We start from the raw sequence: 17635 nt of genomic DNA, 5'->3' as shown, positions 1-17635 counted from the left end.
CACGGGCCCAGCCGCTCCACAGCATGTGGGATCTCCCCGGACCGGGGCACGAACCCGCGTCCCCTGCATCGGCAGGCGGACTCTCAACCACTGTGCCACCAGGGAAGCCCCACCGTTGTATTTTGATTTGTACAATGTGGGGAAAAAAAAATCCCCTTTTTAGATCTCACGCCTTGATTTGACATTTTTCATCAGACCATAAAAAAAAGGAGGTGGGTATACACTTGAAAGTGCCACTAGAAGAAAAAAGAAAGTTTTTGTCTCAATCAGGGTAGAACCTGAACATAAATAACATTATAGGTGACACATAATTTAAATGAAAATGCTAAATCTGTGCATAAATACAGGAAAATATTCAGATCAGTACTTAAATTTACACTGGATCATTGGAATGAATTACTCTTCTGTAGTGACAGGTCTCTGACTGGGATCATTTCTATATAATTCTCAAGGGCTAATACAACCCTTCAAAGCAGCCCTGACTCTGTGGTTTGGAAACAGTGGTTCTCAAAGCATGGTCTCTGGACTAACAGCATCAGCATCCCCTGGGAACTTGTGAGAAATGCAGATTCTCAGCCCCACCCCAGTTCTCTGAATCAGAAACTCTAGGAGTGGGGCCCAAGAGTCTGAGTTTTAAACGCCCTCCTGGTGACCTGATGCTAGAGTTTGAGAACCACTGGGTTAGGGCTTTGGTCTTCTAAGACTTCATATGTCACTGATTGTTTATCACATCTAGAATTTTCTGTATTGATACCTCAATTTGCTCAGCTTCTATAAAGTGTATTTCATATAATTTTCCAAACAAATTAAACAAAATTCCATTAGCAGTAGAAAAAGGAACATCTCTTGGGGTCCACGACGGAGCCTCGTAAGACAGTGCCTGGAACCCAGAGGTCTGGAATGCACTTGACTCTTCTCCAGCGCAGACACAAAATCAGTCATCGTCTAACTTCAGGACGTGGCTGAAGACCATCTTCTCAGCTACACCTGCTCCAGGTGAGGGGCCTATCTGGAAGCCTCCCTGGGTCCCACGGTCCCCTTGTGGTCTAGGCCAGAGCTACTCAGCCTTCACTGTGCCACAAATTATTTGGGGGGTGAGGTGGGGTGGGGAGGGTCAAGATACTGATCCCGATTCAGCAGGTCTGGGGTAGGATTTCGTTTCTGCATTTCCTACCAGCTCCCAGGTGATGTCAGGCTGCTGGGGGCCCTTGAGCAAGGCTGACACTCCCGTCTGAGACAGATATAGCAATAATTCGGCTCCAGATAGGCAACCTGCCACCAGGAGGGCTTGGCAGGAATTCAGAGGTGATCAAGGCTGCAGGGTGGGGGCCACTGCAGGGGAGTGATTGAAACTGAAAGAGAAAATCAAATGAAGTTTCAGAAGGAAGCCTGTGGAGTAAGCGGAGTCGGAACCTCCTAAGGGCTGCAACAACTTTGACCCGAGATTCCCGGCAGGTGGGCGGTGGAAACCCTAAACTAAATCCGGGGAGGGGGCGGAGTTTCGCGGGCTGCCGGCCGGGATGGGGAGGCTGGGCACTCTCGCGAGGTGGCGCCAAAGCACAGAGATTCGTGTAGCGGGCAGGTGAGTGCTGGAACCTCAGGTTCAAATCCCGACGCTGCCACTTACCTGCTGCGTGAACTAGGGAAGATACTCACTCAACCTCTGTGAACTTCAGTTTCCTCGTGTGTGAAGTGGAGACAATGCACACAAAAGCTAGTTACCTCTTCTAGTTTTGAGATTTGTGGGGAACGTTTCCTTTCCTTTCCTTTTATTTTTTATACAATTTTAAAAAGTTACACTCCTTTTACAGTTACTATAAAATATTGGCAATATTCCCCGTGTTGTACAATACATCCTTTACACCTTTATAGCCTACTTTACACCTCCCACTCTCCCACCTCTATATTGCCCCTCCCCACTGGTAACCACTAGTTTGTTCTCTATATCTGTGTCTACTTTATTTTTATTTTTTATTTTTCGGCTCCCAGGCTTGCGGATCTTAGTTCCCCGACCAGGGATTGAACTCGATCTCGGGCCACGGTAGTGAAAGCACTGAATCCTAACCACTGGACCGCCAGGGAATTCCCTGCTTCTTACTTATTATATTCACTAGTTTGTTGTACTTTTTAGATTCCACATGTAAGTGATACCATACAGTATATGTCTTTCTCTGTCTGACTTATTTCACTGAGCATAATACCCTCTAGGTCCACCCATGTTGCTGCAAATGGCAAAATTTCGGAAGGTTTCCTTTTCTGTTGCTTATATTGGTCATTGATATATTCTCTATCTCTTTTTTTTCTTTTTCCTTCTCTTTTCCAGTTTTATTGAGATATAATTGACATATAGTACTGTATATGTTTAAGGTGTACAACATAATGATATATGCACATATTGCATAATGATGACCACAGTAAGTTTAGTTAACATCCATCCCCTCGAATAATTGCATTTTTTTCCCCTGTGGTGAGAACCTTTAAGATGTCCTCTCTTAGCAACTTTCAAATATACAATACAGTATTGTTAACTATAGTCACCATGCTGTACATTACATCCCCAGGACTTATCTGTCTTATAACTGGAAATGTGTACGTTTTGACCACCTTCATCCATCCACCAATCTGTTCTCTGTTTCTATGAGTTCAGTTTTTCGTTTGGTTTTGGTTTTGTTTTTTTAGATTCCACATATAAGCGAGATCACACAGTATTTGTTTCTCTGTCTGATTTATTTCACTTAGCATAATGCCATCCATGCTGTCGCAAATTGCAAGATTTCCTTCTTTTTTTTAATGGCTGAATCTTTTTCTTCATAGGTTTTGAGATATAATTGCAAGGGTTTTATTAGTCTTTTCAAATTACTAGTGATAACCAACATTTAGCTTTGCAGATCCTCTCTATTGCATATTTGGGTTTTTTCTTTCATTTGATCTTATTTCATTAATAATAATAAATAGCATTAGTTTCTATTGTGCATTTGGTTTTCATTCTTTCTTTGAGTTTATTGTGTTGTTCTTATCCTAACATTTGAGATTCATGTTTAGCTTGCTAATTTTCAGCCTTATTTTTCTTTTCCCACATTTGTATTTAAGGCTTTCTACTTCCTTTGTAGGATTGTTGTGAGGCTTACATAAGATAGTAAGTGTCATGTGCTGAGATTGTGTCAGGCACAGGAAAATGCTCAGTATGTTAACTATTAATGTTGGTGTTGGTTTTGATTATTATTTCTTTAAGTTTATTTTGATTTATTTGGCTGCGTCGGGTCTTAGTTGCAGCACTCAGGATCTTCATTGCAGCATGCAGGATGGTTCATTGAGGTGTGCGGGCTCTTCGTTGTGGCACACGGGCTTCTCTCTAGTTGTGGCACACGGGCTCAGTAGTTGCGGTGTGCAGGCATAGTCGCCCCGTGACATTTGGGATCTTAGTTCCCCGACCAGGGATCGAGCCGGCGCCCCCTGCACTGGAAGGCGGATTCTTAACCACTGGACCAACCAGGGAAGTCCCTTGATTATTATTCTTAGTGATGGGCCTTAAAGACAGAGAAAGATTCAGGGGAAGAAGCCTGGATCAATTATATATTCGCTTTCTATTGCTGCCATAACAAATGATTACAAACTTAGTAGTTTAAAACAACACAGACATTATCTGACAGATCTGGAGGTCAGAAGTCTAAAGTGGATCTCATTGGGCTAAGATCAAGGTGTTGGCGGGGCTGCATTCCTTCTGGAGGCTCTAGGGGACAATCCATTTCCTTGCATTTTCTAGTTTCTAGAGGCTGCCTACATTCCTTAGCTTGTGGCCCCCTCCTTCTTCAAAGCCAGCAACACAGCATCTTCAAATCTCTCTCTGTCTCTGACCTCTTCTTCTGCCCCTCTTCCATATTAAAGGATCTTTGTGATCACATTGGACTCACCCAGATAATGCAGGATAATTTCCTTATTTTAAGGTCAGCTGGTTAACAGCTTTTATTCCATCTGCCAGCTTATCTCCCCCTTGTCATAACTGGGGATTAGGACAGGGACATCTTTGGGGGGGCCATTATTCTACCTATCACTAATTTGTATTTGATTTTACTGCAAATGAGGAGTATTCTTCTCTCCTTCATGAAGAGAGGTGCCACCCAAGCTGTCTGGGGCTCCAGTGTCAGACTGTCTGGGGTTCCGCAGTGCGAGAACCCAAGCTCCTTCTGTATTGCTGCTCCATCGTCAACATGTGGCTTCCTCTTCATGGTCCAAGATGATTGCTTGAACTCCATCCTTTGCATCCATATCCCAGACAACAGGTGGAGAATAGGAGGGAGGGAAGAAGAGAATGCCCCACCCTTTAAGAGCTCTTTCTGTCAGAACTTAGCTACAGGTGAGCATATGATGCCATAAGAAGCTGAGTCATGACTCAGGTTAGCCATATGCCTGGTAAAAAATCAAGTTTCCTATTAATAAAGGAAGAATAGATATTAAGGTACTATCACAAAGCTTGGATAAGAGGCAGGTTGAGGGATGATCAGAGAGTCAGATAGGACACAGATCTCCAGGGGAGAATAAAGGGAACTCAGTCTTTCCACAACCTGGGTACAGTAGAGGGAAGGCTGACTGTGGTAGGCTGATTGATAATGGCCTCCTAAGATATCCAGGTCCTAATCCTGGAACCTATGAATGTGACCTTTTTTTGGCAGAAGAAATTTTGCAGATGTAATTGAATTAAGGATCTTGAGATGGGGAGACTGTCCTGGATTATCTGGATGAACCGTAAATGGACACACAAGTGTCCTTATGAGAGGGAGATTCGACTACAGATGAGAAGGAGATGTGATGATGGGAGCAGAGACTGGGGTGATGTTCTATGAAGCTAGAGGAAGGGGCCACAAGCCCAGGAATCCAGGTGGCTACTAGAAGTTGAAAAAGGCAAGGAATCGTATTCTTCCCAGGATCCTCCCTAAGGAATCAGCCCTGCTGACACCTTGATTTTAGCCCTCTAAGACTCATTTTGATGCAGATGACCAATAAGCACATGCAAATATGTTCACTGATCATTAAGGAAATGCAAATCCATTCCATTTCTTTCTTAGATCGACTGGTCAATTTTTCTTTGACACATATATCATTATTTTGTCTATTCATTCCTTGGTCAATGGACACTTACTGAGAGTGAGATGGAGCCAGGAGAGCACTCCGGACAGGGGAGGGGCCTGACCTGACTCAGGTGCTCACAGAGTCCCTCTGGCTGCATGTGGGGAACAGACTGTGGGCTCAGAGCAGGACTGGGGAGCACAGGGGAGAGGCTGCTGCCACGGTCCAGCTGGGAGAGGGTGGGGCCAGAGAGGGAGTGAGCAATGGTCCAATGCAGCATATTCTTTCAAGTAGCATCAACTGGACTTACTAACTGGATGTGGGAGATGACAAAAAGAGAGGGGCCAAGGATGATTCCAAAGTCTTTGGCCTGTGGGTCTTGAAAGATGGAGCTGCCATTTACTAGGATGAGAAAAATAACAGAAGGAGAGGTTTAGGGTGGAGAAGGGCAGAAGTTACATTTCCGGCATGATAAGTTTGAGAAGCCCATTAGACATCCAAATGAAGTGGTTCAGTAGTCAGTTTGATGTATAAGCCTGGAGTTCAGGAGTGAGGTCTGAAGAGCTAAATTTGGGAGGTGTATCAGTCAGTGTATGCTGTGACTGATAAACACAAAAATTTCAAAACCACAGTAACCACTTACTTAGCTCAGCCATCCACAGATGAGCTGGGGATGGCTCTGCTGATCTCTGGGGCTGGGTGATGCCGCTTGGGTTCAGCTGGGGGGCTCCGATTCAAGCTGAGGGTCTGGCTGGCTCAGGTCTGAGGCCAGGCTGAAGGAGGGCAGTCAGCCAGGGGAGCTCTGCTCATTGTCATGGCAAAATCCCCGGAGGGCACAGGAAACCCATGAGGCCTCTTGAGGACTAGAATTAGAACAGGCGCATTATTGTATATCATTGCACATACATACCATTGGCTAAAAAAATGTCACACGGCTAGGTCCAAAATCAAGGGGCAGGGAAGTAAACTCTGCCTTCAGTGAGGCCATGGGAAGGGTATAGACGCGGGGGGGGGGGGGGGGAAATTTGCACCAAGAATTCAATCTGCCACAAGAGCCATGACTGTAGAAGTGGGGTTGGGTTCTAAGCCATGAGAATAGATGCATGCATCACAGATAGATGAGAGATAAGGGCCAGGATGAGCCCTGGTACATTCGGTGAGAAGCAGAATCAGAAAAGAGAATGAGAAGGAGCCACCAGAGAGGGAGAAGGAAAACCAGGAAAGTGGGAGCCAGCGAAGAATGTGTTTCATGGAGCAGAGGATGAACACCCATGTCAACTACTGCTCACAGATCAGGAAAAATTGGACTGAGACTCAACCGCTGGGTTTGACAACATGGAGGTCATTGGTGGTCTGAACAGGAGCTGAATGTGGAGTGGTTGGGACAAAAGCCTTACTCAAAGGAGACACAGGGGAAGAGGAGACAGTGCCATAGACAACTCTTTTGACAAACGTTGCTGAAAAGGAAGTGTGATGGTCAACTTTATGTGTCAACTTGATTGGGCCACTGGGTGCCCAGACATTTGGTCAAATGCTGTTCAGGGTGTGTCTGCGAGGGTGTTTCTGGATTCGATTACATTTGAACTGGTAGACTGAGTAAAGTATACTGCCATCCCTACTGTGGGTGGACCTCATCTAATCAACGACAGACCTGAATAGAAGGAAAAGGCTGAGTAAGAGAGAACGCCACCTGCCTGACTGCTTTGAGCTGAGATTGTGTTCTTTTCTGGCTTTCAGATTCGAGCTGAGACATTGGCCCTTCCTGGGTTTCAAGCATCCTGGATTTTGGACTGGAACTTACACCATAGGCTCTCCTGGTTCTCAGGGCTTTGGACTTAGACTGGAACTACACATCGCCTCTCCTGGGTCTCCAGATTGCCAACGGAAGATCTTGGGGTTTGGCCTCCATAGTACATGAGCCAACTCCCCGTAATAAATATATACGTATATACATATATATATATATGGTATATATCTATATCTGTATCCTGCTGGTTCTGTTTCTCTGGAGAAGCCTCACTAGTACAAGGAGGCAGAGAAATGGGGTGGTAACTGGAGGGGGTGTGGGATTGAGATAGAATTTCTTTATGTTTTTATTTTTATGTATTTATTTTTTGGCCACATCGCGGCATGTGGGATCTTAGTTCTTTGACCAGGGATCAAACCTGTGCCCCTGGCAGTGGAAGCATGGAGTCCTAACCACTGGTCCACCAAGGAGTTCCCGAGATAGAATAAATAATAGAAATGATAGGAATAGACAGGGGAAAATTGATGATGCAGGATAAGCGGTGAGGGGAGAATTATGAGTAAGAAACAGGTAAGATCCAGGATACAAGTGGAGAAGTTGGGCTTAGAAAGGAGGACGGCAGAGCACCCAGGCCCCGATGCTGGTAGGTAAGTGGATGTGGTAGTGGGAGTATATGGGATTTCTCTTCTACTGCTTCCATATTTTCAGTGGAAGAAGCAAAGCCATCTGTGAGAGCGAGGATGGAGGAGAGGAGTTGGAGTTTTAAGGAGAGGGGAGAAAATATGAAATAAGTATTGGAGGCTTGTAATAGATTATGGAGGCCTGAAATAACCCCTGTTTTGATCAGAAATCTACCATCTTTGCTATGACCTGAGCTTTCAGGAGAAGTGGGCCCCAACCCCACTCTACAAAGCAGACCATCGTTGGTCTGAGCCAGTTATAGTTGTCTCATGTCCCTTTCCAGCAAATCATCTGGGCTGAGGCATGTGACACAATGTGACAGTCATCCATTCTTTCAATAAGTATTGGCTGAGCACCTACTCTGTGCCTGTTTTGGGTGCTGGGGACAGAGGTGAACAAAACAGACAATAACCTCTGAGCTGGTGGAGCTTATATTCTAGCAGAGAGAGACAGGTCATAAACAACAACATAATAAGTAACCACATTTCTTTTTTTTTTTTTTCCCCCGGCGGCACCGCTTGTGGGATCTTAGTTCCCAGACAAAGGATAGAACCGGCACCCCCTGCAGTGCAAGCGCGAAGTCTTAACCACTGGACGCCAGGGAAGTCCCAATAAGTAAGTACATTCTTGGGACTTCCCTGCTGGTTCAGTCAGTGCTTAAGACTCCACACTCCCAATACAGGGGACTTGGGGTCGATCCCTGGTCAGGGAAGTAACTAAATCCCGCACGTAGCAACGAAGGTCCCGTGTGCAGCGACTAAGACCTGGCTCAGCCAAATAAATACATATTTTTTTTAAGTAAGCACATTTATGGTGTGTTACAAGGAGATATGTGCTATAGGGTGGAAAGTAGAGCACTAGGATATCAGGAGCACTAGGGGGTTTGCAATTTTTAATGGGATGTTAGTGTGGGATTGAAGGAAAGTCTGCTAGGGGGCTCCTGGGAAAAGTTTTCCTCAGTGATAAGAAAGATACATGGAAATGCTGTCCCTTTTCTTCCTCTGGACATTGGTCAAAGGATTTAATATCCGGAACTGCGGTAGCCACCGTGTGACCTGAGATGATCAAACTTGAGGATGAGGCTGAAATGCTGAGGACGGCAAGGCTGAAAGATGGAAAGGATTTGAATTATCAATAACGTTAGTGTGATTTCCTGAATTAGCCAACTCCTTATCTATCTTCCCCTCAGGCTTCTTGGTATATGAGATTACAAATTCCTGATTGTTTAAGCAAGTTGAGTTGAAGTCTTCTGTTATTTAAGAAAAAAAAATCCCACAACCATATGTGATGTGACAATATTTCATTTTAAAAATCTGTAAGTGCTGAAGAAGTTAACAGGCATCCACCAAGATCCCAGGGATGAAAGAAACCACCCTCCTGTAGCCAACAGTGGTGTTCAGAACCATGGAGAGTGGACAGTGGTCCTGCCTTCTCAGCACTGTGGACTAGCTCTTCCTTCTTAATGGGGGTTTCCACCAGCAAATCCCTTTCTATGGATCATTAGTCAGAAAATGACATGGGAACTTTTAGGATCAGAGTCTTCATTGCTACTGGCTTATCAGCTGGTCCAGTTTGGATCTGAACTTGAGCTGGTTTCTACACACAATAATAAAGCTAATTTGTCTTTGTCTTTAAAGTCAGAGTTGGAGGGACTTCCCTGGTGGTCCAGTGGTTGAGAATCCGTCCTGCAATGCAGGGGATGCCGGTTCGATCTCCGGTTGGGGAACTAAGATCCCACATGCCGAGGGGCAACTAAGCCGGCGTGCTGTGACTACTGAGCCCAGGTGCTCTAGAGCCCGCGCACCACTAGAGAGAAGCCCACATGCCGCAACGAAAGATCTCACGTGCCACAACTGAGACCCTATGCAGCCAAAAAATAAATAAATAATAGAGTTGGAGATAAGAACTTAGGATGTGTTATACTGCATGCCTAGAGCCTGTGCTCCACAACAAGAGAAGCCACCACAATGAGAAGTCCGTGCACCACAATGAAGAGTAGCCCCCACTTGCCACAACTAGAGAAAGCCCGCACGCAGCAATGAAGACCAAATGCAAGCAATAATTTAATTAATTAATTAATTAATTAATTTTAAAAAGATTGTTGTGTTGCATAAGTGAGCAATAAACCTTTGTTGTTATAAGCCACTGTAATTTGAGGGTCATTTTTTACTAAAGCATAACCCAGCCTAAGCAGACTGATACAAAAGTAGTCAGCGAGAAGGTAGTTGGTGAATCCATGAGAATATGTGAGATGACCCCAGAGAAAGTATAAAGACGGAAGAGAAATGAGAGTCCAAGATAGGACCCTGAGACACTCCAGTATTCAAGAGGTGGGAAGAAGAAAGAGAACCAGAAAATATGACTGAGAAGAACCAGACAGAAATTGAAGGAAGACAAAGAGAGGGTGGTATCACTAAGGTCAAAGTAGGAGAGAGTCACAAGAAGGAGTTGGTGAGGAATAGGTTGCATGCTACTGAGAGTTCTTCTAGGGTGAGAACTGAAGAAGCAATTGCAGGATTTAGGTATAAGAAATTGTTGTTGTGGAGTGGAGTTCTGGGAACAGAAGCCAACTGTAAGGGCTATGGAGCCTGGATTAGGTAAGGAAGTGGAGCCAGTGGAAAAGAGAGATGGAGAAATAGTTGAAGAGAAGAGGACAGATTAAGAAAGGGGTTTTATAAAAGGGGAGACCACTGATGGGCAGGTACTTGTAGAAAGGAAGTTTTGTAAAATGGAGGATAAGAGAAGGATAATTTATGGAGGAATGACATAAGAGGGACCAGGATCAGGCACTGGCCCCTCTCATGTCATTAAGAGAAAGGCAGCTCATTGATCTTGACAGGGGAGCAAAAGGACGGTGGAGACAGGTAGGAGAGTGGTATAGATGATGTGGAATTTCTACCTGGTAGCTTCTGTGAGGGAGAGGGCAAAGTAATCCATTTGGAGAGAGAGAGGACATGATGGAGTAGTGGATAAGAGGAAGCAGAGAAGATTTGAAAGAATTGGAGTGAAACTTTCAAGAAACAGAGGTAAGAACTAGTAATGTCATAGAGACAGGAGTAGGCAGAAGAGCATGTTTCCCCAGATAGCAGCCCCAGATTATTCATCTTCTTGCCCCCCTTCCATGGATACTGAATACAAGGACTCTTTGCAGCTTTGTATCAATGACAGTCTTGGCGATGGCAGAGGCAGAACAATCCCATGCAGCCAGAATTCTTCAACTCTGAGGGAAACTCACCTTTCATTTTCATGTGTATCCTTAAGGATGCTTTTGGCTGCAAGTAACAGTAATTTTTAACTCAACTGGCTTAAAAAATAATGTGAACTTGTTATCTCACACAAAGTAAGGTAATGGATATAGACACAAAAATCCTTAACAATATATTGGCATATAGAATTCAGCAGTAGATCAAATAAATTATACACCATGACCTAAAGGATTCATTCCAAGGTTGCAAGGTTGGTTCAACATTTGAAAACCAATCAATACAATCCACCAAGACAGGCTAAAGAAAAAAAATCACATGATCATATCAATCAATGAAGAAAAAACATTTGCCAAATTTCAACATCCATTCATGATTTTTTTTTTAATTGGGCTGCGTCAGGTCTTAGTTGTGGCATGTGGAATCTTTCATTGCAGCACACGGGCTCTTTGCTGCAGTGCGCAAGCTTCTCTCTAGTTGCGGCACATGGGCTCTCTAGTTGTAGCGCACAGGCTCTAGAGCGTGCAGGCTCAGTAGTTGTGGCGCACGGGCTTAGTTGCCCTATGGCGTGTGGGATCTTAGTTCTCTGACTGGGGATCGAACCCATGTCCCCTGTATTGGAAGGCAAATTTTTAACCACTGGACCACCAGGGAAGTCCCCAATCATGATTTTTTAAAACTCTTAGAAAAATAGGAATGGAAAGGAACTTCCTCAACTTGAAAAAGAGCATCTACAAAAAACCTACAGCTGACATTGACACTTAATGGTGAAACTGAATGTTTTCCCCCTAAGATCAGGAAGAAGGCAAAGATGCCCTCTTTCACCCTCCTTATTCAACATAGTACTACAGTTCTTTCCAGTGCAATAAGGCAAGAAAAGGAAATAAAAGACATAAAGATCAGACAAGAAAATTATTTGCAGTCAACACCATTGTCTACATAGAACAATGCCCACAGTGGAACTTAATGACTTTTTGGTGACAACTCTCTCTGTGATATTTCTCCCAGCACATTGCCACCCTGACAATAGTCATTCCAGGTTTAGAACCACAGGAGGTTGGGGTGAATGTAACACAAACACAATTTTAACATGTATCCTTAGAAATACTAACAGATATAGACAGTAGGTCCATGATAAAGCCATGGTCCCGCTGATCTGACCCAGACACAGCCTCCTCTAGACATCTTATTACTTAATGTAATGATAGCTTGTGATGCAATGAAATCTTCCATTGTTGTGGCTGAAAACATCCTCAGTGATTCTTTCACTCCTCATTCATTTATTTTTTCATAGTCTCTTCATCTCTCACTTCGCCTTCCCACTGCAATACACGCACACTCAGAGGGCCACAATCACATACGCAGTTGTGCAGTCACTTATACAGTCACATATAAACAAGGCCAATGTCATAGACAAATTGTTTATTTTCACACATTTTACAAAAAGTACAAGAATAAATATCTTTTAGGGGCTTCAAAAACAAATAGGGATCTGGAAGCAATAAACCAGTGGAGGTAGTTTATGCATAAATAATATCTAAGATGCTGAGACAGGGCTCCCCTGGTGGCACAGTGATTAAGACTCCACCTGCCAATTCAGGGGACACAGGTTAGAGCGCTGGTCCGGGAAGATCCCACATGCCGTGGAACAACTAAGCCCGTGAGCCACAACTACTGAGCCCACATGCCACAACTACTGAAGCCCACATGCCTAGAGCCGGTGATCCGCAACAAGAGAGGCCACCGCAGTGAGAAGCCCACGCACCACAATGAAGAGTAGCCCGTGCCTGCCGCAACTAGAGAAAGCCCGTGCACAGCAACAAAGACCAAATGCAGCTAGAAATAAATTAATTAATTACATTTAAAAAAATAAAAAAAGATGCTGAGACAGGTGGGTCTCCGGGGTAAAAATAGTGATTTGGAGGCAATAAATTAAAAAAAGGGGTTTTGATGCATAAATAATATCGAAGATGCTGAGACACGTTGCAGGTGGGTTTCCGGGGTCAGACACACTGGTCTCCACTGGCAACACATTTCAGGTCCCGGGTGAGGAGGCGGAAGAGGTTGAACATGACAGAGGCTTCGAGGCAGTCCTGGGACTCCTGGGGGGAGAGGGGGATGGCTCAGTAGCTCCCATGTCTGGGCTCCCAGCTGAGCACAGCCAGCGGTTTCCCCTCCCCGGTCACTCACCTTCTTCGGGGCCTCCTGGAGCCGGTGCAGCCAGTGGTGGAGGCGGCCCCGGGGCCTGGGGCCTGCTGTGGGCCGAGCTGGGACCTGTGGGCAGAGGAGGGTGGTGTTGAGGGTGTGAGGCAGGGCCTGGGACAGAGGGGGACGTACAGGTGGCCAGAGCCCAGACACGGCCCGGGTGCCCCAAGCACTCACACAGGCCTGGAGCTTGGAGTGGATGTGGTGCAGCGTGTGAAGGGGCTGGTCCAGGATGTGGTCCAGGGATGAGTTAGCCGTGGCCTCCAGGACATTCAGTGTCAGGGCCACCTCCGCCTGCAAGGCCACGGGGCGCTCCCACACCTGAGAAGGAGACAGAGACAGGTGAGAGTTGCACATGGGAGAGAATAGGCGAGGAGGCACAGGTGAGGGGGACAGAGGCAGGGACAGTGGAAGGTGAAAGTCAGGGTCAGGTGAGAGCCGAGGTGGTTGGCTGAGGGGAAGGGGTCAGGGGACGGGTGGGGAGGGCAGGGAGAGAAGGATGAGAGGGAAAGAGGAGGTGAGGGGCCGCCTGCAGAGCCGGAGCAGGGCGGGCAGGTGAGGGCAGGCGGGCCTGACTCTCCCAACTCACCTGCAGCTGCCTCAGGTCCCGGGTCCTGGGGAAGAGGCGGGAGCTGCAGTTCCAGTCCTTCTGCAAGAGCGACTCTTCCTAGAGAGCAAGGGCAAGGTCAGCCCACAGCGGGAGGGACAGAGGGAGGACCCCAGGGAGCCTGGAGGATGGCCAACAACAGGGGGACGGGAAGTTAACTTCCACAGGGACGTCCACCGCAGGAGGACAGGAGATCGCCCCCGCGGGGAGGGTGGCGGTCAGCCCGGTGCGGGCAGGGCAGGCCCACCTTCAGCCCAGGTAGCCTGGAAGCGCACAGAGGGAGGGGTGGAGGGTCGCCCACTGCAGGAGGGGTCGGGCGGGGGGGACTCACAAAGGCATCCTTGGCCCTCTTGAAGGCCTGCAGCTCTTGTGGGGACAGAGACTTGAACTGGGCCATGTGGCAGCCCCTTGCACCTGGGAGGGCCCCGAGGGGTGAGGGCACAGGAACTGCTCCTGTCCTGCTCGGCGCCAGGGTCATCAGCGCCAGCACCAGCGTGCAGCCCAGGGCCATGTCTGTGTTAAGGAAGGACAGAAAGATGAGGGCAGGGAGGGCGTCAGGGGGTGAGGGTGGAGGCTCCGGGGAGGTGAGGGTCCCAGACAATGAGGTAGGGGCTGACCCAGCTTCATTCCTGCTCTCTGGTCTCTGTCAGCAGATGGGAGATCAAGTGTCCACTCTGAGGCTGCCGCCTGGGGTCTCTCAGTCTCGTCTGGCGTCTCTGACTTGAGCCTCCTCTTCTGGATCTCAGCTCGTTGCTCTGTCCGTGTCTCTGAACTTCCAGCTGCGTCTGAGGTGTAATTCCTGCCTGAGTTCCATGGCGCAGCTTTTAGCCTGTGCAGCTGGGCAACCCCAGCTGATGTAGGAAAAGTGAAAACACAGCTAGAGGCTGACACTGACACCAGGGGAGGCGCGGGCTGGGAAAGCCCAGAGCAGGGCGGGGCCTGTGAGCCATGTGAGCCGCCGAGGGAAAGAGAAACTGACATCGATCGATTCATGTCCCATTTCACCTCCAAGAAGGTGAGTAAAGAAGTCAAAATCAGGCCTGGGGCAGGTTCACCCCACACGGCGGGTCTCCTGCGCCGGTGCCCAGGCTGATCTAGGACCGGGACGGGGAGGGGACAGAGGGCCTTCCTTTTTGGCAGAGGCCCCAGTACAGGGAGTAGAGGGAAAAGGCACCTGTAGGAGGTGTTGCCGTGAAGAACCTGGAACTTCCAAGAGGGAGGCTGTTTAGGAGATGGCAGAAGGTCCAGGGGTGCTGCTGCGGGTGGGAGAGAGAGTGAGAAAGGCAAAACACTCGCGAATTAAGAGAGGACACCAGCTCCTCCCCACCCTTCCCCACCTGGTACCCACAGAGACAGAATGCGGGAGGTCAGAGCCTGCACTAACCTGTCCTCTGACTGTCAGACGCAGAGGGACCCAGGAATAGGAGGATGTGCTGTGAAATTGAGCTGTGACCAGTACTTCAGGGAAATCAGGTGGGTTTGAGAAAAACGCCTTCATTCATTCACCAAGTACCTATTTGCCCTCCCACCCCCACTTTGGGTCAGACCGTGCTCAAGGTGCCAGGAAGAGAGCCTTGAAAAAAGAAAAGACATGAAACAGTCCTTCATGGGGCTCTTTACTGGAGAGAGGTACCAGATAGTACCTCTCTGGGACACGGGGATTAGGCATGTGGTATGTATTACGTTAGGTAAAGTCAGATAATGGAAAACGAAAGAAATGAAGCAGGGATGAGAGCAGAGTGTGAGAGGAAGTCTGCATTAAATAAGGTAATGAAATGACATTTGAGGGAAGACCTAAAGGAAGGGAGGGAGGGAGCTCTGTGGAGATCTGAGGGGGAGCCTTCCAGGAAAAGGGAACAGTCAGTGAAAAAGGAAAACAGACACCCCCCTCCTTCTGTGAGCCTGTATATGTCTCACCCTGTTCACAGAGGCTCTGCCACAAGGTGGTTTGTTTTCTTTGTTGTTGGTGTTGTTGTTGTTGTTTTTGGCCGTGCCGCTTGCAGGATCTCAGTTCCCCGACCAGGGATTGAACCGGGCCCTCAGCAGTGGAAGCGCAGCGTCCTGACCACTCGAACGGCAGGGAATTCCCTCACAATGTGCTGTTGAATACTCATGGTAGCACCAAGGACATCCTGTGCTTTGCCTGCGTTTCAGGTACAGAGGAAACTGCAGGGACTCAGAGGGGTTAAGAGACTTGTCCAAGGTCATACAGCAAATAAGTGGTGAGGGCAGGATATTAACTGAGTTCTGCCTGACACCAGAGAGTAACCACTGCACTCAGCAGCCCCAGTGTAGCTACATCTCCTGACTTGGAGGTAATGGACGTCTCGAACAGAAGGTGTGGAGTCCTTTTGACTATTACGCCCACCCCCTCTTTCCCTCGTTCATAATTCTGGGGAGAGGGTGGACCAAAGTCCTCAGTTGGGAATATCTTTGAGCTCTGATACGTAACGTTTTTTAGAAATGTTTTTTATTGGCGTATAATTGCCTTACAACGTTGTATTAGTTTCTGCTGTGCAACGAAGTGAATCAGCTATATGTGTGCCTATATCCCCTCCGTCCTGGACCTCCATCCCACCCCGCCACCCCACCCATCTAGGTCATTACAGAGCACCGACCGAGCTGAGCTTCCTGTGCTTTATAGCATGTTCCCACTAGCTAGCTATTTTACGCATGGTAGTGTATATATGTCAGTCCTACCCTCCCCTGCCCCCACTCTGTCCACATGTCCATTCTCTAGGTCCACGTCTCTATTCCTGCCCTGCAGATAGGTTCATCTGTAACAGCAGGTGGACTTCCCTGGGGGTCCAGTGGGTAAGACTCTTTGCAGGGGGCCCGGGTTCAATCCCTGGTAGGGGAACTAGATCCTGCATGCATGCCGCAACTCAGACCCAGAGCAGCCAAAATAAATAAACAATTTTTTAAAAAATAAAAGCAGCAGCAGGGATGTGCCCAAGTCACCTACCAGTGTTCTGGTCAGTTTCTATTAATTGCATCGGCCTTACATCAGGGGAGGACACATTGCAACAACTGTGCATCCTGAAAATTGACAAATTATCTCAAACTCCCTCAACATCATACTGTTTCTCTTAGAAAGGAAGTTCAGGGGAGTGGGTAGGAGCATGGGAGCTGGAGCTGGACTCCGGGGCTCAAACCTGGCGCCGACCCTCTCTAGCTGTGTGGCCTTGGGAAACGGGCTTTGCAGTCGGCCACGAAGATTGCCCATCCACAGATGCAGACAAATTTTAAAAGTACAATTGTTCTGCATTTGTGGGTGTGATTATTTAATGGAGACCAGTTATTAAGGCCATTCTGTGGCTTCAGCTGGAAGCTTCAGAAACATTATTTCAATGTATAGTACTCACTGCAAGGGAAGTGTAACAATGCCGTGGCATAAATGAGTAAACTGAGGCTCAGAGAGAAGTAATTTGCCCAGACACGCAACGCTTAAGTGGCAGGGGCAGAACTGAAACTCAGGTCACCTGATTTCCCTGTCTCAGCATCTTGTGCTGAACAGCCCCCCTCAAAATGATCACCGAATAAACAACCCGCAGAAATGCAAAAATATTTAATAATTGGCAACAAATTAACAACAGAAGACAGAACAGCAAAGACACACAGGAACTTCATAAATACAAAACACACTTAAGTAACGGAATTCAAAAAACTACTTATCCAGAGGACTTTTGGCCCTTTCACTACCCAGTCGCTCAGGGAATGAGGCTTCCCCAGCGGGGAGGTCCAAGAGTCACAGATTCATGGAATCGCAAAGCGGGCACTGAAGGTTCAAAGCAGGGGGTGGGACCTGTCATGAGACAGGGCTGCCCCTGTAACCACAGAAGTAGACACTGGTCCATGGTACGTGGTGGTCAGCGACCAAGGCGGACACGGACTGCAGTCTTTTCCTGCCAGCCCGGGCCCTGGAAGATCTCAGGGCGACGCATCCCGCGGAAATATCGCTGCTTCCGGGGGAACTCGTTCTGGCCTTTGGGGAAAGGGCGCCTCTGGCACCAGCGCCGGCGGGTCCAGGCTGAGAGACCCGCCTGGTCCGATGGGGCCACGGAGGAGGGCGGCGTCCGCAACCAGGCGCCCCCAGAGCTTCGGGTCCCAGGCGGAGCCGCGGCGGGA

The 17635-nt window shown here is 47.6% G+C and overlaps 1 protein-coding gene across 1 annotated transcript; it reads right to left on the bottom strand.

Annotated features, from left to right (window-relative positions):
* Positions 1-12655: 12655 nt before the first annotated feature.
* Positions 12656-14018, bottom strand: LOC102988439 (interferon lambda-3-like). Its single transcript, XM_007114479.4, has 5 exons — positions 13839-14018; positions 13490-13567; positions 13078-13221; positions 12886-12969; positions 12656-12797 (listed from the first exon to the last, which is right to left on the bottom strand). Exons 1-5 carry the CDS (start codon positions 14016-14018, stop codon positions 12699-12701), a joined length of 585 nt encoding a protein of 194 aa, XP_007114541.2. The 3' UTR covers positions 12656-12698.
* Positions 14019-17635: the final 3617 nt, after the last annotated feature.

Source organism: Physeter macrocephalus, unplaced genomic scaffold (assembly GCF_002837175.3).
Source record: "Physeter macrocephalus isolate SW-GA unplaced genomic scaffold, ASM283717v5 random_235, whole genome shotgun sequence".
Lineage (NCBI taxonomy): Eukaryota > Metazoa > Chordata > Mammalia > Artiodactyla > Physeteridae > Physeter > Physeter macrocephalus.
Note: the sequence above shows the minus strand (reverse complement) of the source record. Positions and strands in the feature narration are given on the sequence as shown.